This window comes from Drosophila gunungcola, unplaced genomic scaffold (genome assembly GCF_025200985.1).
Source record: "Drosophila gunungcola strain Sukarami unplaced genomic scaffold, Dgunungcola_SK_2 000051F, whole genome shotgun sequence".
Taxonomy (NCBI): domain Eukaryota; kingdom Metazoa; phylum Arthropoda; class Insecta; order Diptera; family Drosophilidae; genus Drosophila; species Drosophila gunungcola.
In genome coordinates this window covers 488,333-506,972 of record NW_026453216.1, presented here as the reverse complement: position 1 = coordinate 506,972, position 18,640 = coordinate 488,333, and the positions used below count along the sequence as shown (strand labels likewise).

General features: G+C 35.3%; 1 protein-coding gene across 2 annotated transcripts in view; it reads right to left on the bottom strand.

Annotated features, from left to right (window-relative positions):
* The window catches only part of LOC128264029 (synaptosomal-associated protein 25), a 475,697-nt gene that overhangs the window by 101,637 nt on the left and 355,420 nt on the right, over window positions 1-18,640 (bottom strand). For both annotated transcript variants that reach the window (XM_052999312.1, XM_052999313.1), the window contains exon 6: window positions 6,300-6,428. In XM_052999312.1, coding sequence (XP_052855272.1) covers window positions 6,300-6,428 — 129 coding nt within the window. The remainder of the gene's footprint in view (window positions 1-6,299; window positions 6,429-18,640) is intronic.

Genomic DNA, 18,640 nt, shown 5'->3' with positions numbered 1-18,640 from the left:
TAATGCGCCAATGGAATCAGGCTATAATACACACTATTCAATTTTATTTTTTGAAATTACCTTATTCTCTACAACAAGTCTTAGAGAGGTACAATCTAACCTTACTTTGATATTCCTCGTTCAGGTTAATGCTTTATTTATATTTTTGAGTGGCTGCATTGAACTCTAGCATTAGACTGCTTCTGAGTCTTAAAAACCCAACTACTTTTCCTTTCCAGTTCTTGCGTTCAACAATCGAGTTATACCTACAGTTTGATGCCTTTTTTGGTTAGAGAGGCTTAAGCTTACAACTATCATCGTTAGCACTAATCCAAGGTCAACTTCTATCACAAACCCTTTTATTAGATTACCATTATTAAGAGTAAATTCTACCATTTGGTGATATTCATCAATCTCAAAATTATAAACTAAGTTCTGTGAATCTACTTGCACTGTAATCATCCGTTCAGCCAATTTGACTAAAACTGGAATAATTTTATAAAGCACTGAAGCATGGCTACCAAACAAAAGTATCTCGCATATTATTTTTTTATTTACAAACAGTCCTCTACCAGTAAGTTAAGCTTAAACTTTAAAGAACTAAATTCCCTGATTACATACATGTCATTTCTTGAGATTTCAAAGATTTTAATTGATTTTTTTCACAGAATTTTATAATAAAGTAATTGTTATATATATGTTGTCATATGTTTTATTTGACACCTTTTTAAAGATTGTTTTATATTAGTTTTACCCAAGCTTTCCATATACCTAAGATTTTTTTTTAATTTTCTAATTATATTATGTGCAAGGTATAATATATTTTAATAAACCGCATTGGATAACTGTGAATTTCATTTGATCATGTGAATTGACTCAATTTATTGTGTCAATAAGAATCTTTAATAGCCGTGTTGAATCAACATTTAGAAGAAGACGGTAGAATTTTTCGGAAAATATTTGCCTTTTTTACTATTAAAGCTAGATGTTTGTGATTTGAAATGCAGATTCTTATTATTCACAGCGTAAGAATATTTCAAAACGGGCCACGCTCACTCTAACGCCCACAATCTCGTAAGTCTGTCACATCACTCTGAATCCGGGTTGACCTTAGCTTTTGACCTGTGTGTGTGTTTCAGTCATATCTGTCGGTAAACACAAAAATAGAGCTCTTATTTAAATAGTTCTCGAGTTATTAAGACCTCTGATTCCCGGATGCTGTTCGTACGCTGCTCTACCGGGCCTTGGTAATCGCTAATGTAGAGAGCCAGAACGATAGAGCTAATGAAATAATAATAATAAGCCAATACTATATCTGAAAAAAGAAATTCATATGTTTTTCCGATTTTTTCAATGGGAGCTTTATGCTAAAAAAGTCGTGACGATCTCACCTTCAAAATAAAAAAGATCGGTTTTAACAATTTTACAAAATGTACAAAAAAGTAATAAACTAAATAAATAAAAACTAAATAATTTTATAACTATTTTATTGAAACCAATTAGGTTAAGGCGGAGTGGTTTGCAGTTTTAATGACATATATCACTTTTCTGTAGCTTCACTAGCTAAGAATTTAAAGCCGTGCTAAAGTTTCGCTATTTTTAGCGATTTCCCGCTAAATAAGCTTTTTTTTAAATTCGTAGATCAAACATTTTGGTTACTATCTGCCCAACACAATAAAATTTATTGCAGAATTGTAAAACAAGTCCACAAAATATTTTTTTAAAATTGATATACATACTCGAACAGATTTTCATTTTGGGATATATTAAAATAGGGTGTCATTCGACGCGTATTTCCAACAAAATGCTTAAAAAATTGAGTGTTTTATCAAACCGGGCCCAAGAGCTACACTGACAAATATTTTTAGTATGTGACTTTCACAGCCCTTTCTCTTGAACCAATTAATTTTTCTTGGTATGCAATATCCATTCTTTTAGCGATACCTTTCGATTGGTGTATTACTTCTTAGGATCGGACCATCACAGCAGATTTTCAATTCTGCGGCTATATAAAGTGGTCTCCAGTGCACACGCTCTTGTTGCGCATCGTCACTACATGTACTGCCGTCAATAGTGAAAGTCGTCCAATCCGAAAGGTATCGCTAAAAGAATAGGAATTGTATACCAACACTTTAGGATAATTAGTTGGTTCATGAGTAAAGGGCGGCGAAAGTGACATACGTAAAATTTTTTTAAGTGCTGTTGAGCCCGTGTTGGTCATATATTTCAACTTTTTTAACTCAATTGAATTTTTGTTTGAAACCGATCCGATGCTCCGGTCAAAAGATATTAAAAATAAATCTCAAAATGAACATTTTTTAATGTCTCTTTGTCAGTTTCAAAAAATGTTAAGAAGTTTTAAAGTTTTGGAAAAATTCTTTATGTGTTGGACAGGTCGTACAAAAAAAGTTTGTTCCACGACTTTATGAACAGCTAGCTTTTTTTTGGCGGGAAATTGTTAAAAACAGCTAAACTAAATGTTTTTGCATATAAATTGAAATTTAATATTTTTTGAGAACATTTAATTTTTGCTGCAAGGGTGTCTAAACAACGGTCTGCCGAAGTTTGCTTTTTTTTTGTATTTTTTTTTAATTTTTATTTTTTATTTTGCAACGTTGATCCCGAAAGGGTTATTTTATTTAGTTGTGTTATATCTATAAAATAAATAACGCTATTAGCAATTAAAAATTATTACCAGTCTTCTATATAATTATCTTTGGTTGAGCTTTCCTAGCTTAAGCAGATGCGAGTATAAGCCCATTTTAATTTTTAAAATCACGGCACCACGTAAATTCTTCAAGGATTGGGTCGAGAAGGACGTCAGGATCGTTTACAAGAGCAATTCTATCCAAAGAGCAGTCACTTGGAGTATAAGTCACGTATTTCGGGTTGAAACGATTAAAGTAATACCCCTACACTTTGAGCCGTTTAAATTTAGTAGATTATCCCGGCCACAAAGATCTAAGTCACTTTTTAAGATGTGGGTCGGATTCTAATACTTTCTGGCAGAAAATGTTTTTATGCTGCAGACATAATTTAACCTCATCTGAGCACATTAGTACGCGAGAATGTCTTATAACTAAGAGGAAGTGGGCCCTGGCGAATAAACTGGCTTAACACGTTGAAGATCTAATACCAGAGAACTTTCGTTCAAGGTGGGACAGAAAATTAGGTTCATTGAATGAGCTGAGGTAGAGGTAATGAGCTGAGGTAGAATAAGTCGTTTGAAAAAATTGTCGTCTGATCTGTATTTACTGTCGTGTTTTCAAAGGATAGCGAAGATGGATTAGTATTAGATTTACGCTAAGTGCCAACAAATTTATAAAACTGCTCAGGGTCCTGCCAGAACTGCACTCACAACGTCTTAAATAATTTTTAAGACACTGAGCATTAAGAACGGTAAGTCCTGACCGAGCACTTCAAAATCAAGAAACAAAAAATGTTACTAGATAAGCCGGAAACAGCAAAAATGGTTATTTGCTTTATTGCTGGTATTTGCTATTGGTAAGCCCATTTTAATTTTGCTTAAGTTCGGTTCGGGGCTCGGACCTTAACGATTGATATTGTTGCGGCTTAGGACCCGGTTTTTCGATATGCCGGAAAAAATATATTTTTAAAATTAAATAACAAAGCCATTTTTGTTTTCATTGATTTTCGTTAGAATGTCTACCTTTACATTAAGTCTTATAAAATAAATAGATATTTAAACTAGTTTTTTTTACTTTACGTTCACATGGACACATTCCGTATGCAAAAAAAAATCTTTCCAAATCAAAAACACTCTTGTTAGATTAAATCAAAAGAAAGAAGTAAGAGATAAAATATCGTGACCATCGTACTTATATAATTTTGTAACGAAAATTGTTAAGCATTTGAGTAAATACATAAACAATTTAAATGTTCGTCCCGGTTTATAAAAAAATTTAAGCATTCTGTCTACGCTGGTAATTTCTTATGATTTGAACAAACAATTCAAAAAAAAAATAACATATGACAATAGAAAAAAAAATGTAAAAAAGTTAATTTTTAACCGAATCCGGTTCCAGTTTGTTTTCGAAATAAATCGTGGTTCGGTTCGTTAGTTAGTTTTAAAAAAATATCCCCAGACCAAAAACAATCTTGTAAGATTAAATCTATAAATAATCCTAAAAAAATTGTTTTTAAATAAATAATAAATTTCTGCAGCAAATGTTTATGTTTCCTTGCGCATAGCGACTAGCCTATATTTTAAGAAAATTATTTTTGTAATATTTTATAAGGAAGTCCTTTTCAAAAAACATAACATATTTTTCTAAAATGTATGGCAAACAACCATAAAATGAAGTAAAATATTTCGTGCATTTAAAAAAATCTTAGGCACAAGTGCGTTTAAATTAAATTAAATTAAATATTCTCGAAAACATTAAAATTATGATTTGCTTGCGTTTATGCTTAAAAACATTGAAGCTATGACGATTTGCAGCTCAGTTATTCGATAGTTTCTATATAATATCGTTTTCCGATTTTAATAAAATTGAATCCGTAATTCTGAACTGTCAAATTATTAATAAGTCAAAAAAATTTAAAAAAAACATAAAATAAAAAAGTTAAATTAAAAAAATTTTTTTTTAAATTTTTATTGTTCCAATGGGATTTTTATGTATAGTCTTCCGATTTTGATGAAATTTAAATCGTTATTCTGAAATATTTAACCATTTCTTATGTCGAAGAACTAAAAAAAAAATTTAGAAATCAGCAAAGTTATAATTTTATTTTATTTATAATTCCGAAAGTTCCATAGGGAGCTTTATGCTATAGTCGTCCGATCCGGCTCGTTATGACTTATATACTACCTACAATAGAACGACAACTTTTGGGAAAGTTTCATGCAGATAGCTTTAAAACTGAGAGACTAGTGTGCGTAGAAATGGGCGGACAGACGGACGGACAGACGGACATGGTTAGATCGACTCTCCTAGTGATGTTGATCAAGAATATACATACTTTATAGGGTCGGAAAAGTCTCCTTCACTGCACGGCAAACTTCTGACTGAAATTATAATACCCTTGGAAACAAGGGTATAAAAACACAAACTTTAAAAAATAAATAAAACAAGAATGAACTCTATAGTCGAGTTTTCCGAATATTAGATACCCGTTACTCAGCTAAAAAATTTCAAACAAAATATTTCCCCCAAATATATAAAATATTAATCTGTTTACACACACTAGATAAGAGCGTGTAAAGAGCACTGCTTAAGATTGACCAAATCCCAAATCTCTAGTTTTAATTATTTCCGAGATCTCGACGTTCATACGGACGGACCTACGGACAGACAGACGAACATGGCTAGATTGAATTCTCCGTTGATTCTGGTCAAGAACATAAAGACTTTATTGGGTTAGAAACGCTTCTTTCTACCTGTTACACACTTTTCAACGATTGAATTATTCCCTTTTACTCTCCGAGTAACTTTTATAAAACAAGTTTTATTTTGGAAGTCACCACGTCGATGATTTGAACTCTGGGCCTCCAACACTAAAGTTTAGTGTCCGGACGCTTTTACTAGTTAGACCAAATTTACCACATGCACAATTTTGTCAATATAGGATTTTATATAACCTAAGTCGTATTCGCCCCATATTCTAGAAACAAATTTCAACGCTGTTTTTCAAAAGTCAAGGCTGAACATTTTTTGAGTGTGTCCGCTAACGAATACCAAAATGTTCGAAACATAAGTGGTTCAATTATGGAGAAAACGACGTGGTTTGTAGATAATACAGAAAAATAACAATAGAAATTAAAAATAATGGAAAAATATTTACTGAAACCTAATAGTGTATTTTGATCAGGATTATTAGCCGGGCCGATTTAGCCATGTCTGTATGTTTCCCCATATGAAAGTCAAGATGTATTTCATGTCATGTATGTATGTTTGTTGGCTGAGTAATCTTATTATCAGAACTCTTGACTATAGCGTTTTTTCTTATTTTCTCTTACTTTAGTCTTTGCTGGTCTCGTTTTTCTTTTGTTTTCCTTTCTTTCGTCAAAGAAATAGCCATTTTTTGCCGAGGCTAGCCCTCCTTTAAAATTCTTGAAATTTTAAATTTCTTTTTTTCTAAATTTCAGCAAGAAATAAATTAAACTTATTGCGGCTATTCTTCTATATTTTAACTTTATCATACAGAGTACAACTTTTAAAGACTGTTGGGACTTGATGATCGAATTACTGGCACGGAGGAAGGTTCAAAGGGAAAAGATCGCAGCAAAGTGCCTTGCTAGTTATGCGAAAGGTGTTAAACGCGCTGTACCTGGATGTATAAAAGTCTAATAACGTTACCTGCCAATATATCCTGCTTGCGCCATCATTCCATTTCTATCATCCATGACTCTTTGCGGCTGATTATTTACAACTTTTCCATCATCATTACCTTTCCAGGTCCCATCATCTTCTTTGAATGATTGGCTTCTGCAAGGATATAGACATATAATAAGCAAGACATTTAATTTTAAAATCCGGTAAATAGCATGGAAGCAATAAAAAACAAAAATCAATGACATTATAGGTGACAGGGATGCCAACTAATTGAAACAACCTTCTACTTTGAGTTCTGAACTAAAAAACTGTTTTATTGTTTCAAATATTGTTTCATACATTCTTATTCTAGTTTTATCTATGACCTACGCAGAGACCGCATCTGCTTGCCTGAGCGGGAGACTTATCTTTTGTCCCCCGCACAGGAGGTTCACGGTGTGAGACACATCTTATATTAGGCATCTCAAGTGGCCTGCACTTACATATTACTCGTGCTTAGAACTGCACCCATGTCTTGTTTTTAACAGATCGTAAATTATGGCTCTAGAACGATTAACATGACATACCCAGAGCTCATAAAATTGTATACTTTAAGAATATTTGTGTTCTTCTGAACATTCTGCCAAGGGCCGGCAAGATTAGGTGTATTAAACATACAAGGTCAAGTAAAACGTCATCCAATATTTGAACAATAGATGGGTTTAGTAATCTGTATCTCGATATGTATATGTTTGCGCACTTGGCGCGTTTATTGAAGTCACTAGCTGTAGGGCGAGAGCGGGAGCCAATAAAGCTTCCGTCCGTTCGCTCTTGCGAATTCGCCCCGTCTTTCGCCACCTTAGCATAAGTTAGGTTCTAAGAGAAACTATTGGAACATTAAATTAAGTGATCATTAGAACTTCATCGAAACCACTCCCTTCGACGTCGCATTTTCGCACAAGTTTTACACAAGTTATTATCGCAAATAAATTATCCGAATCCCACTGCAGTCACACAAGTTTCGCGTTCGTTAATACAAACTAGTATTAAATTTTCATGGTGACCCCGACCTGATCGCAGTAGAGTTCGCTATTTGTTTACCAATTTTTTTCGGTGAAAAACTATAAAAATTACCAACAAATATACACAAGCAAATTATTCGTGTCGGTTCGGCTAAAAAATTAACAAGTTTAATTTTCCAAAATAAATTTCGTCGCTGGAACTTTTCTACCGTTCCTTTGGTTGTTACCCAAGCCGTTCTTCATCGCCGCTGCAACTTTAATTTTTTAACTTGCTGCTTCAGCAGGAACATGGATTTAAAAAGGAAGTTGCAATTGTCGAGTCGGCCAACCAGGCTTAGGGTGCTAAAAGGTGAAAGTTAATCTGTGGCGTTTCGTAAATTGTGTTTTGGCCCATCTTTCAACTTTTTGCATTCGTGTAAAAATCGGTAGATAGTAAGCATTCTAACCAAGAAATAAAAATTTGCATGTACTAAGAACCAAAATTCAGCAATAAACATAATATATTACGAATTATTTGTGAATCCCTTAGTGAGCACCAATTTAGGGTATAAGTAAAACAGCTGGAAAAAAGTGCGAATTGTGAAAAGTCTAGTTCTCAAAAATTAGCGGCAAAAACTTTCGTCGCAGTTTGTCTGAACATTTTCCCGCGCTTTTCAGAATTTTCCCGCGCTTATTGCAATTTTCCTGCACTCTCCAGAATTTTTCCGGGTCTTTCGGCATCAGGCTTATATATTCGTTACCCTTCGTTATCGGTCAGTGTATTATTATCCGTTAGCATTTGCCTAGGAATAGCCGCTAGCCGCGTACACATACACAAGCACACCGACACCGCGGCCGTTATTTCGAGTTATCTTTGGTTCTTTTCGTTCTCGATCGCTGCAGCAGTGCAATTTTCGGTCTGCTTAAACGTTTGTTCGTTTTTTCGGTATGCTTGGGCTTGAGCGTAAGCTAACCTACACTGCGTGCGTGCGGTATGTTACTGTCGCAGGGTTTATATAAAAAAATATAAAAACCCTATTTAGATATTTTTTGATGTACTTCTCTCTGCACTTAGCTCCCCTACAGTGCGTGCGATCGGAATATTACTCGTTGGGGTTTTTAGATTATTTAACAAATAAATAATATTAATAAAAATAAATATTTAACACATCTTCGATACCAAGAAAATAAATACAAACAAACGTAATGGCAACCAAGGATATTGAAAAGCTTAAACACCAACGAGATTTTTGCATGAAAAGTAATAACCGAACGTATCGCCAGTTCAAAGAAGCTAAATTATCTGTGAATCTGGTTGAGCCTGTCGATTAGAGATTCTAGATACGCACATTGAAAATGCTTCACTTTTGCAAACTAAATAGAAATGAAATTTATAAACGAGGAGAGTGTGAAGTGAAATAGTTGGAAGAGAGGGCCGTATTGACAAAGTCATTGCTGATTTCGATTTTAAATAAGTGCAAACAAAATAATATCGAGAAATCCGCGCCGCCAGCAAATCGCCCGCCTCAATGCCGTCTGCCGAGCGTTGCTCTCCCAACTTTTAGCGGAAAACACTCCGAATTTAAAAATTTATAAGCCTTTTCGAAACTTTCGTTGACAAAGATGACACTTTACACGATATTGAAAAATTCAATCATTTAATTTCGTGTTTAGCTGGAGACGCTTTAGGAACAGTTAGGGCCTTCCAAGTCACTGCGGAAAATTATCCCAAAGCCCTTGCTAGCCTGAAGCGGGTGTACGATAATGATTGTCTTATTTTTTTTGACAACATTTCGACACTTATTAATTTGCAAAAAATTTCCCAGCCTTCAGCTACAGCCTTGAGAACCCTCCTCGACACGGTCACAGCCTTGTATGACTCCTTGCTGTCTATTGAGGATGATAGACGCATTACTAATGCTATTTTAATACATCTGGTAATGAGCAAGGTCGATGCAGGAACTAAAAGAAAATGGGAAGAACAGTTAGATTATACTTCGCTTCCACTTTGGAGCGAATGTGAGGCGGCCCTCAACAGGCGATACCAACACATGGTAGCGGAAGAGGCTTCCAAGCCTAAAACTGTTCAGCAGACCCAATCTAACCCTAAGAAGAATAAAAATAGGAGATTTTCGTTTGTCGCCGCCAGGAACGACTCTGTTCAATACGTATTGCAACTCAGCTGAACATCAGATTGGAAACTGCGCTTCCTTCGCAGACCTGTAATGAGTGGCGAGTTTGTATTAGCTCGAGCGTTGCTCTTCCAACTTTTAGCGGAAAACACTCCGAGTTTAAAAATTTTATAAGCCTTTTCGAAACTTTCGTTGACAAAGATGACACTTTACGCGATATTGAAAAAATCAATCATTTAATTTCGTGTTTAGCTGGAGACGCTTAGGAACAGTTAAGCCTTTCAAGTCACTGCGGAAAATTATCCCAAAGCCCTTGCTAGCCTGAAGCGGGTGTACGATAATGATTGTCTTATTTTTTTTGACAACATTTCGACACTTATTAATTTGCAAAAAATTTCCCAGCCTTCAGCTACAGCCTTGAGAACCCTCATCGACACGGTCACAGCCTTGTATGACTCCTTGCTCGACTCTGTTTCACAAATAAATTTTGTGACCGATGAGCTCGCTCAGAAGCTCAAAACTACAAGAGAGGACGTGTGCAAGCCACAAAAAAACTACACACGATTGTGAAGTGACGAGTAAGGAACAGCCAGCTGTCGTCCGACTTTTGGATCATGAAAAATATTTCTGGTTATCATCCGTATCAAGCGTTAAACACCAACGGGTGGAGGGTGCCTGAAAATATTCAGTTGGCAGAATAATAGATATGCTTATCGGCGCTGATACATTCTTTGAACTTTTATCTATTGACCAGATAAAGCAGTGGCCTGAACTCCCCTTCTTACAAAAGACAGTTCTCGGCTGGATATCGTCAGGGAGGTGTGCCTCTGAAAATAATGTAAAGGCTGGTACATCTCAGCTGTCAAGAAGAAGCATTGGAGTCAATTGACACAGCCCTGCAGAAATTTTGGTCTGTGGAGGAATTGCCGTCCAAGGCTAAAGTCCATTCAAATCTGACCCAAATACTCTTGGTTCATCATACGAAGTTGCGAAACGTAGATTTTTGTCGCTGGAAAGGAAATTTTCAAAGGACCCTTAGCTGAAGAAGATAAGCTTTCCCTTGAGGCCGACGTCAAAAAGATGTATCGCCAAGTGATGGTGGACGAAGCTGACCGAAACTTCCAGCTCATAGTATGGAAACGTGACGCTTCCGAGTCCCTGAAAATCTATATGTTAAACACCGTTATATATGGAACTAACCCAGCACCCTTTTTGGCGATTCGGTGTTTAATGCGGCTAGGAAAGATGGCGCAAGCAACTCATCATCTCAGCAACTGTGGCTTCGAAAATTAGATTGGGACGAGACGTTTAAAGCAACGCTTCTGCAGCTGCCGAAAACTAGAGTAACGCGATTTTTCAACACAGATCCACAAGTTCCGATTCAAATACATGGTTTCGCTGTTGTTTCCATGCGAGCGTATGGAGCGTGCATCTACGTTCGTACTCAAACTGCTGAAGGTTTGAAAGTGTCTTTATTGACCGCCAAATCGAAAGTAACTCCCCCCAAGACGAAAACTTTGCCTCGCCTTGAGCTGTGTGCAGCTAACCTTTTAGCAGATCGTGTCGGCCATTGCTAGATTGTCCCATTGAGAATGTTTTCCTGTGGACAGACTCCGAGATCACTTTACACTGGATCAAAACCCATCCCTCGTCGTTATCGGTTTTTGTTTCGAAACCGGGTTGCAACAATTCAGGAGTGGTCGGAGAAAGCACGTTCCCACGAAAGTCAACCCAGCAGACATAGTATGCCGAGGATGTGACGTAGAGGAGCTTACAACGCCCATTTGGTTCGGTGGGCCTTCGTTCTTGCTAGACTCAGAAAATAATTGGCCTGTAAATAGACATTTCAAACTGCCGGCTGATGTAGTGTCGATGGAGCTGCGCAAATCGGCACTAGCTCTGTAGTCAGCCCAGAGCCAAATTATTTGCTTCAGAAAATAGAGTCCTTTTCGTCGCACCTGAAGCTTCTGAGAGGGTTCGTGTGGGTTTTCCGTTTTATTTAAAGGTGCAGAAAGGTGTCGAAGACCTTTGAAAATCGGCAAGAGAACTGGATTTCGCTTTTGAAAAACTGTTGAAGCAATCCAATTTCACGAATTCAGGGACGAAATAAGTAAAATTCGGAAAAATAAACCGGTAGCAACGAAGATTCAAAACCTAAACCCTATTCTTCAGGAAAAAGTTAGACCCGAACGACTTCACATCATTTATGGAGAGCGAGCAGAACATTACCAAAAAACTAACAAAAACAACCAAAATGAGACAAATAAGGAAACTAGAAAGACTGCAGATGGAACGGAGCAAAGTTCTAACAGACAACAAAAAAACAGCTAATTGGTTTGTAAACAAAACGGACACCGAATTCCCGCCAGCAATAAAATCACTTTTGGCGAAGGGTCCAAAGTTCGCGCTCCAAATGAGAAGAAGAAATTTCCTCTCTTAAAATACATTGCGGACGGAGAGGAAATCCTCAAAACTATTATTGACAAAGAGAAACAAGAAGAGGCGCGAACCCAATACTCTTTGCTTATCAGAGACCACAAAACATCAAACAAAGAAAGTGCATTTGATCGTGCAATACTAGATACAGTGGGACAAACAAGGAGATTTCTTAACGAAAATGACGACATTTTAATATTGACCTCAGACAAAGGTAACAAGACGGTAGCTATGAACAAAGATGACTGCAACCAAAAAATGAAGGACATATTAAAGGATATGAACACATACAGGACATTAAGGAAAGACCCCACCTCTAGACAACAAACAAAAAATAACGAAATAGTGGACAAACTATTAAAAATGGAACTTGTCTCAAGGATCGAAAGAAATAAGTTGACAACCACCACAGCTTTACCACCACGAATATATGGACTACCCAAAATTCATAAAGAAGGAACCCCTCTACGACCAATCTGCTCCTCCATCGGATCACCATCCTATGCACTATGCAAATACATAATTGACATATTAAAAACATAACAATAGACTCCAAATACAACATAAAAAATTCAGAAGAATTCAACGAAAATATCAACAACACATATATTGGCGACGATGAAAGATTAATTTCATTTGACGTAATTTCATTATTTCCGAGTATACCGACAGATCTAGCCCTGGATATAATTAAAAACAAAAGGACAATAATACAAAAACACAGTAAAATACCGCAAACAATATTTATGGACATAATAAAATTTTGTATTCAAGAAATCAGATATTTCAAATTTGAAAACAATTTGTACACACAATTAAAAGGAATGCCTATGGGATCGCCAGCCTCGCCGGTCATTGCAGATATTGTAATGGAAACTCTCCTGGACAACACGTTAGAAAAATTAAGACGACCTCCAAGATTACTGACAAAATACGTAGATGACCTGTTCACAATCATTCAAGAGGATGACAAAAAAACTACACTGACCATGCTCAACTCTTTCACCAATAATATAAAATTTACAATGGAACTAGAAGAAAACGACCAATTACCTTATTTGGACTCAGTGATAATTAGACGTGGAAATTGATTAAAATTAAAATGGTACAAGAAACCAATTGCGTCCGGACGAATCATCAATTTCAACTTCAAACACCCAAAACAAATGATAATAAATACAGCTAGAAGCTGTATACATAGAATGCTCAAAATTTCAGACACGGATTACCACGAAGAGACGACCCAGGAGATAAAATCAATTTTGACAGACAATGATTTCCCAAAACACATAATAAAAACATTATTATCGGAACACAAAACAACAAAACAAAATAGCGTTAAAAACAATAAAAACAAAAAATATATGTCAATTACATACGCGTAGCGAAATCGGAATGCTACGACAAAGAAAACATAAGTATCGCACATAAACCGGACCACACATTAAAATCTATATACAACAGAACAGAATCAAAGATAAATGAAATTGACAAAAAATACGTAATATATAAAATACCGTGCAACGGCAAAAACAACGAAATATGAAACATGATATATATAGGAACAACAAAATCTAAATTCAAAACTAGACTAGCACAACATAAATCGGACTTCAAAGCTAGACATCATACGAGCGCACAAAAAACAGCACTCATGTCCCACTGTGCCAAGAGTAATCACTCACCGAACTTCGAAGAGTCGAGTCCTTTATCACAAGAACAACACTATGCCAAACGATTCACCATAGAAATGCTACATATCATAAAAACACCTACAGACATACGGATGAACTACAAAACGGAAACTATCAAAGACCACAAAACATCAAACAAAGAAAGTGCATTTGATCGTGCAATACTAGAAACAGTGAGACAAACAAGGAGATTTCTTAAAGAAAATGACGACATTTTAATATTGACCTCAGACAAAGGTAACAAGACGGTAGCTATAAACAAAGATGACTACAACCAAAAAATGAAGGACATATTAAAGGATATGAACACATACAAGACATTAAGGAAAGACCCCACCTCTAGACAACAAACAAAAAATAACGAAATAGTGGACAAACTATTAAAAATGGAACTTATCTCAAGGATCGAAAGAAATAAGTTGACAGCCACCACAGCTTTACCACCACGAATATATTGTATTGTTGGGTGTATGTATGTTAGACCTTGTTTTATAACCACAAGAAAAAAATGTACTGTAATGTTATAAGATATATTGTTCTTTATTATATCGTCCGTTTAGATCGGGACTCATTTCTCGAATGCTCACTTAAGACTACCGTTGGCTTGGCTTACAATTCATATAGCTGCACGAGCAGCGCCGCGGCCAACGCTTATGTATCTCAATATATATGTTAATGTATACGTAAGTGTATTTAGGCGGCGCAAGCAGCGGCCGCGCATGAGAGGGAGAGTGTTATGCTCACATGGTAACCGAATGGTCGGCCGCGCATGCAGACATGCCGACTCAGCATTTAGGATGTGCATAACATTGTTGTGTGGGTCGAATTGCTTTGCACTTGAAGTGCTGGGAATATTCGGACATAAACAAATGCTACAATGTTATAGTGATATAAGCGGTACAGTGTGTACCCAATATATGAGCATACTACATCTCCCTCCTTTTGAAAAATAACGTAATCTATGGAGTTATTTTGTTAGTTATTGTGTTAGGTATATATATATATATATGTTTATAAAAATTAGCAAATTAATAAAACTCTTTTTTTTTTGTTATTATTATTATTATTTTTTTTTGTTTAATATAGTAAATATTGGAAAACTTAGTGAAGTTGAAACTTTGAAAATTTATGCGACTATTTCTTATTATTTATTATAAAATGTATTGTATATTTGTATTCCTATATTTTTATTATAGTAAGGTAATAAATTTTTTTTTTTTTTTTTTTTTTTGAAGAGAAAATTTTTGTTATTTTATTTTTTTTTTTTTTTTTTCTTATGAATGGCCATCCTACAAAATCTATTCTATAAAAATTTTTAATCTATCTTTATGAACTGTCTGTGTTTTATTTTTCGCATTTAAAATAGTTATATTATTATTGGATTCTATCTTCTTTACTATATATGGTCCTGAATATTTAAAGTCTAGCTTATGGCCAGTTTCATTTTTTAATAAAACCTGGTCTCCTATTTTTAATTCAAAGTCTAAACTATTTTTGTCGTATCTATCTTTTTGTTTTTGTTTATTAGTTTCTAGCATTATTCTGGCTCTTTTATATGCCTGTTCTAATCTAAATTTAGATTCCTTAGCATAATCTTCTATATTATATAATGGTTCTATTCTATCTATGCTATTGAAATGTTTTGATAAGTTTGGAGTTTTCCCAAAAACTAGTTCATATGGACAATAATTATGTGCCATAGAGGGTGTTGTGTTAAAGCAGTATACGAAGTATTGTAGCCATACATCCCAATCTGTTTTATCAACTGAGATGTATGAGCGTATGAACTCGTTAAGTGTTCTGTGGCTTCGCTCCACTGTTCCGACAGTCTGGTGATGGTGTGCAGTAGAATTTATGTTTTTGATATTTAAATTTTTACATAAATCTTCAATTATTGAATTTTTATATTCCGTTCCCATGTCCGTAATGAACGTCTTCATTGGACCGTACTTCAGAATAAAATCTTCGAATATAGCTTTTGCTATTGTTTTTGCACTTTTATTTTGAATTGGTATTGCTACAAGGTATTTTGTTAAATCGCAGATTAAAGTAACTGCGTATTCATTCCCTTGTTCAGACTTAGGTAGTGGACCGATCGTGTCCACGATTACCCTGTCAAAAGCTGTTTGCGGTGTTTCCGTAATTGTTAATGGGGTCTTCGTATGCGTGATTATTTTCGCTTTTTGACATTTTAGACATTTTCGTACGTACTCTGTAATATATCGAGTCATTCCTTTCCAAAAGTAATGTCTTTTGACCTTGGCCAAGGTTTTAGAAATGCCAGTATGACCTCCTTGAATTGGTTCATCATGGTATGTAGACATAATTGCTTCTTTTTCTTTTTCAGAATTTATTAGGGTCACCGGGCCGAGTAGCGCTACTCTCAATGATTTTAATGTTTTATTGCCCATTTCCTTAAATTATCTATTGAAACGTATTCAAAGATATTTTCCCACGGTGCCACTTTGAGTTGGCTGATTTGATGTATTCCGGCTTGCTTCTCAAGCCTTTGGAAAAACTGACCTAAGTCAAGGACTCCATTGGTATATAAATCGCTAACATCATATCTTGCAGTAACTTTTTTTCCATGTTTTAATAAACATAGCATATTTTTTACATGCAAGGTCACTACTTTACGTACTTCGTCATTGTTTATGACTCCGTATACGTTGGGCTTTGAAGCTTTTTCTATAGATTGCCTAGGCAAGTCTATTTCTTTTTCTCCTGCGCAGGATATCTGTCTACTTTGATTTCTTGTAGTGACTTTATGTATATTTCCGGTTATACTTTGTAGTTCTTTTATGGTTATTCTTGATAACGCATCAGCTACGTAATTGTCTTTTCCCTTTAAATATTCAACTGTGAAGTTATATTCTTCTAATTCTAGCCTCATACGTGTCAGTTTGGAACTTGGGTTAGTCATTGAGAACAAGTATGTTAACGGTCTGTGATCGGTTTTGATAATGAAATGTTTGCCATAAATGTATGGTCGAAAATGTAATATTGCCCAATGTATTGCAGCTAGTTCCTGCTCGGTAGTACACTTATTACTTTCTTCCTTGGTAAAAGCTCTTGATGCATATGCAATGGGGAGTTGGAGTCCGTTATGGTTTTGAGTTAAAACCGCTCCACATGCTTGCTTACTTGCATCAGTAATTATACAAAATTCTTTACTAAAATCTGGATATTGTAGCAAAGTAGGTTCCATAAGTTTTGTTTTTAAATGTTCGAATGCGTTTTGGCATTCAGATGTCCATTCAAAAGGAACATTCTTTTTACATAATCGTGTTATGTGCCGTGAATAATCGGCGAAATTTTTTATGAATCTTCTGTAGTAATTGCAGAATGCTACAAAACGTCTTGCGCTGAGTGGGGCTGGATAATTCAGTATGACGTCATATTTCTTGTCGTTTGGAAGTGTTCCTTTATCTGTGCACTTATGACCTAGAAAAGTCACCTCGTGCATAAAGAATGAAAATTTTTGTGGATGTAACTTTAGGTTGTATTTCCTACATTTCTCAAAAACGTCTGTTAAGTTTTTAAGCATATGTTTTTCGGAGCAACCTATAACTATTAAGTCATCCATATAAAGGAATGCTTGTGAAGGTTCAAGTCCAGAGAATGCAATAGTCATCATTCTCTGAAATGAATTTGGCGCTATTTTTAAGCCAAAGGTAATCGTGTGAATCGATACGAGCCATTGCTCGTTGAAAAGGAAGTTATGTCCCTTGAGCTTTTTTCAAGTTCTATTTGATGAAATCCTGACATTAAATCAAGACATGAAAAGTATTTTGCTCGACCTAGTTGGTCTAAAATATCATCAATTCTAGGGAGTGGAAATTTATCGGACAATAATTTTTTATTAATCTGACGATAGTCAATTACTAATCGCCACTTTTTTTCTTCGGAACCTGGAGCTGATTTTTTAGGGACAAGCAATAATGGGCTATTGTATTCCGATACTGATGGTTCGACTATCCCGTCGGTGATTAGTTTTCCGACTTGCTTTTGAATTTCGTTCACCTGACCATGTGGGCTTCTATAGTTTTTTATGTAAACGGGTTCATCATCTTTCAATCTCAGTTTTTGTAGAAATTATTTGTGCTAATTGGTTCGGATTCTAATCCGAATATGTCATTATATTTTTACATAAATTTGTGAGTTGGGATTTGAATTGTGGGGGAAAATTTTCTGACAATTGGGATAATACAGACTTTTCTCTATTTTCTTTGTTTCCTTCAACTACTTCATAGTTCAATAGTGATTCGAATTTTAAATTGTTTGCACTGACCACTTTATCTTCGCTTGTTGTATTCAGTAGTCTTATGAAGGCATTTTGTGTTGTAGCTATTGTACTTGCTATATAAATTCCTTGCTCAATTTCTTGAGTTGGAATTAATACACTGTCTTCTTTTGAATTTAATTTTATTTTTCTAATGACTTGTGATCTTGCTGGCAGAAGAATTGAGTTATTGCCAGAACTGTATTCTATTGGAACATAAATTGGAAATTTTAAATTGTTTGGTCTTATTATAAGCCAATCTTCAGATGGCTGAAAATCTAATTGACAGTTGTATTTTTTAATAAAATCAATTCCTAAAATGCCATCACAAGGGACGGCTAAGTGTAAGTCTACGATATGAAAATCGTGTGGAATTATGTACTTGGTAGTCTGTATTTCAATTGATGTTAAGCCTTTGGATTTTGTAATTTCCTGGCTTATTCCCCGTATATCTATTATTTTATTATTTTGTACGTTTTGAAATATATCTGAATTTTCTTTTACTATAGAGATTTCGGCACCTGTGTCTACCAAAAAGACAAGTTCTTTTCCAGTAGTCACATGGGTGAATGAGACGAATATATTCTGACTGAGATTAATAGTATGGACCGTTACTTTTTCTACTGTTGAACATTTAAAGGGGTTTCGGAGTTTCCCGAGGTTTCATTGGCTACTCTTACATTGCCTGTATTGTTGTTATTGTAGCCTCCGTTCGAGTTGCCACGGCCCCTTGAGTTTCCTCTGTAGTTGCCGCGAACATTGTTTTGGTTGATATTGTTGTAGTAACCATAATTGTTACCACGACCACGAAAATTTCCTCTATAACTTCCACGTCCGCGGT